This window comes from Salvia splendens, chromosome 16, assembly GCF_004379255.2.
Source record: "Salvia splendens isolate huo1 chromosome 16, SspV2, whole genome shotgun sequence".
In the NCBI taxonomy this organism is placed as follows: Eukaryota; Viridiplantae; Streptophyta; class Magnoliopsida; order Lamiales; family Lamiaceae; genus Salvia; species Salvia splendens.
This window is the reverse complement of record NC_056047.1, coordinates 8,526,664-8,532,256: the sequence shown is the minus strand read 5'-3', so window position 1 is coordinate 8,532,256 and position 5,593 is coordinate 8,526,664. Positions and strand designations below refer to the sequence as shown.

The following is a 5,593-nucleotide window of genomic DNA, read 5'->3' as shown; positions in this document are numbered from 1 at the left end:
AAACACACCATAATACAAAATTAATTCTACGATTAACACATACTCATCTTCGTGGTGGTGTTAATCACATATTTATACCACTAAATGATCTTTTTGAAAACGAATTATTTTAACTATATAGTAGTATTTAATATTTCGCTGAGAATTTTCTATTTTAATTCAACAAAGTATTGTCTATACAGTAGCATACACGTTAATTAGTACTATTACGTAAATAAAAATCGTACTATTACGCAAATTATAAAAGAGATGATTAAATTCCAATTAACACCTGATCATAAAATAATAACTCACGAATCTTGGATTATACTCCCTCCGTCCCGCACTTATTTCCTTTTTGGGCATCCCAAGTTACTTGCACTCTTTCCATTTTTAGTAAAAATTTTCACCTACAGCCGTAATTTTTGACTTTCCTATACACTCATTCCTTAATCTCCGTGCCGAAAAGGAAAGGAGCGAGTAGCCCGGAACGGAGGGAGTATAATAAACCATCAAAAAATGGATCCAATCCCCATGATGCCAATAATCAATAAACCGTTCACATTTATGAGCAATTTAAATTTGAAGTCAACAATGCAGGTCGGCTGCACTATCCTCCATGTAGGGATGGCACACAAGCTCACCCAATAATAGCGCGCTACATGTCGATATCCCATTGGCCATTAGACCTTCCTCGAAATGTACGCTACTAATCTCCCAATCCTTTATAACTTTATTCTCCATCTTGCCACGTGTTACCAAGACAGCCCTCTTATCATAGTCAACTCACCACATGCCACCACGTGTCCCTATCCACACATACATATAGATGGAGAGAGCCAAACGCAAAGATTCAAACACAAATCTTTTTAATTTTCTCCTAAATCATTTCTTCCATTTCAATCTCCACACACAAACTCTTAGATTTCATATAGATTTGTTCGGTTTATCACCACATTTTCCTATTTCTAATAATTATACCCTTTTTTCGACAATGTTAAATAATTCCGACGAATTCCACCGCCGGATTTTGAATCTTCCGGCGATTAGACCCTGCGAATCCGTCTCCTTCCCAACTCTTCTAACCTCTCTGATCAATCTCGGCCGCTCAATATGCAGATTCAAATCCAAAATCTTCTTCACAAACAAGCCAAACGCAACAAATTCAATTCGCCTAATCGAAGCTCTCCTCATCTTCTTCGAAGATCTCTGCCCCACCGCTGCGCCGCCGAGATCCGAATCCTCCACAGCCCTATGCCTCTCCGAGCTCCACTTCATCTTCCAGAAGCTTCGATTCCTTCTAGAAGACTGCTCCAGAGACGACGCCAGGCTGCTGATGCTCGTCAAATCGGAGGAAGCCTCCACGCATTTCCGCGTGCTCATTAACGCCATCGCAGTGGCTCTCGACGTCCTTCCGGCGACGGAATCCGGCGCCGGCGAGGAGGCTCTGGAAGTGGTGGAGCTCGTGAGGAAGCAGGCGGCGGGATCGAGCTGCCAAGTGGGGAGAGACGATAGGCGGGCGATGCGAAGGATTCTCCGCATCACTGGCCGGTTCGGGCGAGGGATCGCGCCCGAACCGGTTGATCTGAGAAGGGCTCTCGATGATTTGAAAATCGGGAGCTGGGGCGAATGTAACGACGAGATCAAGTGTTTGGAGAGCGAGCTTGGACGAGAATGTGGGACGGATGTGAAAAGGGATTTGGCTTTCATCGGAAGTTTGATCGCATTCTTGACCTATTGTAGGTGCACGGTTTTCATGAGAGTGGAGAGATCAAGAAAAAACCGGGTTTATCAAGAAATCGATAACCGGTCGGTTCGGGTGCTGAGATGTGATGATTTTAGGTGCCCGATCACATTGGAGATCATGCGTGATCCGGTTACATTGTTGACCGGTCAAACGTACGAAAGATCTTCGATCCTGAAATGGTTCGGTTCGGGCAATCACACTTGCCCCGTGACGGGTGAGAAGCTGACGAGCGTTGATTTGGTTCCGAATCTTGCTCTGAAGCGTCTCGTCATGCACAAATTTCAAGAAGACCTGATCAAAAGCAATGAATCGAGGAAACAGTCAACGATTGATACATGCAGTGTAGAGGCAGAACAAGCCATGACCCTGCTCGCTAACTTTTTGGTTGGGAAGTTGGTCACTGGGACCAACGAGGACCAAAATAAGGCCGTATTCGAGATCCGTCTACTTACCAAAACAAGTAATTTTAACCGATCTTGTTTGGTCGAAGCAGATGCGATCCCATCTTTGTTGGAGCTAATTCGTTCGACTAGTCGGGCTTTGCAACATAATGCGATGGCGGCATTGCTCAATTTGTCGAAGTATCCTAGGGGCCAGAAGATCATAATGGAAAATGGGGGATTGGACGTTATAGTCGAGGTCTTGAACAACGGCCTAACTGGGGAAGCACGCCAGCATGCAGCCGGCGTGCTATTCTATCTTTCCTCCGTTGAAGATAACCGAAGGAAGATAGGGAGGACCCCAGGGGCCATCCAGGGCCTAATGGGGGTCCTCACGGATGGGGAGGATCGAGGTAAAAAGAGCGCCTTAGCCGCGTTTCTAGGCCTCCTAGTGCACCCTGAGAACCATTGGAGGGTGCAAGCAGCAGGACTAGTTCCGCTTCTAGTAAATCTGCTAAGATCTTCTGAAAACGGAGATCTAGTAGCAGATTCTCTAACTGTTTTGGCCGCACTTGCAGTCAAAGTTGACGGAGCGGTGGCCATTGTCAGTGCCGGGATTCTGCCTATCATAGTGCAGATTCTTGGCTCCTCCAACTCCAGAGACGCCAGCGAATACAGTGTGTCGTTACTACTTTCTTTATGTAGCAACGATGCGACAGACGTGGTTCCAATTTTAGTAAAGAACTCGTCATTGATGGTGTCACTCTACTCATTGATCTCCAATGGCTCGCCTCGATCCACCAAGAAAGCGGCATCGCTCATCCGGATTCTTCATGCTTTCAATGAGAAGAGCTCTTCATCTCTATCTCAAGAACAATTTGTTCGTGTGTGGTAATCGAATATTAAAGCATTGTCACACACTTGATTTCATTACAAGCATCAAGAGTATGTATAGGATGCTTGCTTTGCTTTGATTTTCTTTTCCTATTTTTGGTTGATTTCTTTGATTGTTTGTGGCATGAGCTCGAATTTTTTAAGAGCTTTTGTCACTAGGTTTCTTCTAGTTTTTTCAATGAAGAAACCAATTCTGTGATTATAATATTATTACCTTTGTTTGTATATCGTTGTTTAACTAGAGCATTTTAATTCAACGGTAAAATGTAACGAAAAAAAAACTTTTTGGCATTAAGTTTTATCAATGTTTTGACGCCTATACGCCGTGCCTACAAAAACTTTAATAACTCCTGTGGCAATCTAAAAAGATGCAAGTTTATAGTGAAGTCAATAAAATAATTTGGATGGTAAAATGAATTTTCACTATATATGAGATAATTGCCGTAACTATCTTTTTTAAATTGTTTCTCTTGCAAGTGTTGTATAAGCAAGTGACTTATTTAGTCCATAAAATTATTGCCATGTATCTTCACAGACATATAACTCTGATAATTTTGACTAGATTCGGATTCATAATCTTTTCAGAGCTAAAAAAAAGCGATGGTTGTCGTGATTTTTATGTTAAGATGTCTTCTACTCTCTCGACTCAAACCGGGCTATTTTAGTCACTTTATCTATCTTTATATCATTTCAAATTAACTATTAGGAGATCAAAAGATTAAATACCAGGAAATTAAAAACTTATTATTTAAAAGACGAAGTGGATTATCAGAAAGACTATCACGTGCATTATCGTGTTTCTAGATAAATGTATCGTTTCTAATAGTACATCGGAAGCAAGTTTGTTAGAGCATCTCCAATCATACTGCAAATCCCATCCATGCAGTAGATTGGAGCTCCAATCATACTCAAAAACGCATCCCAAATCAGTTTTTTTTGCGTTTTTGAACAGTGACGACCCATATATGGCGTTGCACTGTAGCAAACGCAAAACCCATTTTATAATTTCTGAAATTGCACTCACACCCTCCTTGTTTGAGTATGTTTCGAATAGAGCAAGAATATCAAGGTAGAAGTGAGGGTAGAAAAGTTTGGGGAAGAAGAAGAACACGGTTTGGTGAAGAAGAACATGTTTGGGAAGATGATGAACAGTAATGGTTTTATTTTTTAACTATAAATGGGCTTCATTAATATTTCAACTACATTTCAACAAATGGGCTTCATTATATAGAGAGGTGGCAGTGTATCGTTTTACATACATACCTAGTGCATTTTATTGATTGTAAAATTTTTAATGTATTTTAATTGTATTCTAATTGTAAATTGTAATTGTATTCTAATTGTATTTTAATTGTATTTCATTTTACATATACTGTGCTTCAGTAATATTTTTAATGTATTCTATTGTAAATTTTTATGAAATTTAATACTACAAAAAATAAATTAAATAATAGATATTTAATAATAAAAAGTAGTACATAACATAAATAATTATATTAAATTATTTAATTATGTTTGGAAATTTATTAATAAAGTGTTGTCCTATGTTTTATGTAATGGTACTGTAATTTATGTTTGAATGTTGTTATAGTATGTTTGATGTATTTTAATTTCCAAGTTTGTGTATTTTTAATTGAATATATAATATATTTAATATATATATATATATATTAATATAAATAATTGTATTAAATTATATAATTACGTTTGAAAAATTATTGATAAAATGGTGTGGGGTTAATATGTAATTTAGATAAATATGTAGGTAAGATTGAAAAAGTAAAAAAAGTATGTGAATATGGAATATTCTTTTGGGTTTGTGTTTGGTGTAAGTAGTTGGAGTAGAATTACTGTTTGATATGACAGACCTGCAAAAATGAGTTTGTGTTTGGTGTAAATGGTTGGAGATGGCCTTAGAATGACCGCTTCACCATTTTACTGAATATAGAAAATCAAGCGGCACAGAATAGGGACGAGTAAAACAACTTTTGTATTTTTCTTTCCGTCATGATTTAAAAGTATTGTCATAATGTGGAATTTGTTGTAATTTCAATTTAAGAATATACAACTATTTGTATTCATAAATTTGCTTGATTATATTATGAACTTCGCGGATGTCATCAACTTTTATTTGTTGAATTGGTAGTGAATAGTATTATACTTTAGTATTTCGAATTTTAAGAAGATTATATTTGTGTGTTTAAATACGAATTTAGAATTCTCAGAATTTAAATTCTTTTGTTTTCAGAATATTTAATGTAATACTATTAGATTTTTTCAGTTCAGATCGATTTTCATACTTTGGATTTCCAATTTGAAGATAATTCAGTTTAGATTATTTTTCTTAAAAATTCAAATTTTCGGATATGATTGAATTAGGCAAAACTCTCAACCAAAATCCGAATGCTCACATTTAGGGACGAAGCATAAAAAGATATTGTACTTAAACTCATAACTCATGACATGTCTTAACACAACTTATTCGAAACCTCCCTAATAATACCGAGGATAATCATTCTAAGGAATTGGATATATCACAACATTTCCTATAGCTCGATTTGTTTCGAGATACGAGAAAGCGTCCTTAACCTTA

The 5,593-nt window shown here is 37.5% G+C and overlaps 1 protein-coding gene across 1 annotated transcript; it reads left to right on the top strand.

The window, feature by feature from the left end:
* Window positions 1-854: 854 nt before the first annotated feature.
* On the top strand, window positions 855-3,225 carry LOC121770610 (U-box domain-containing protein 18-like). Its single transcript, XM_042167367.1, has one exon. The coding sequence runs from the start codon at window positions 974-976 to the stop codon at window positions 2,999-3,001; it is 2,028 nt and encodes a 675-aa protein (XP_042023301.1). The 5' UTR covers window positions 855-973; the 3' UTR covers window positions 3,002-3,225.
* Window positions 3,226-5,593: the final 2,368 nt, after the last annotated feature.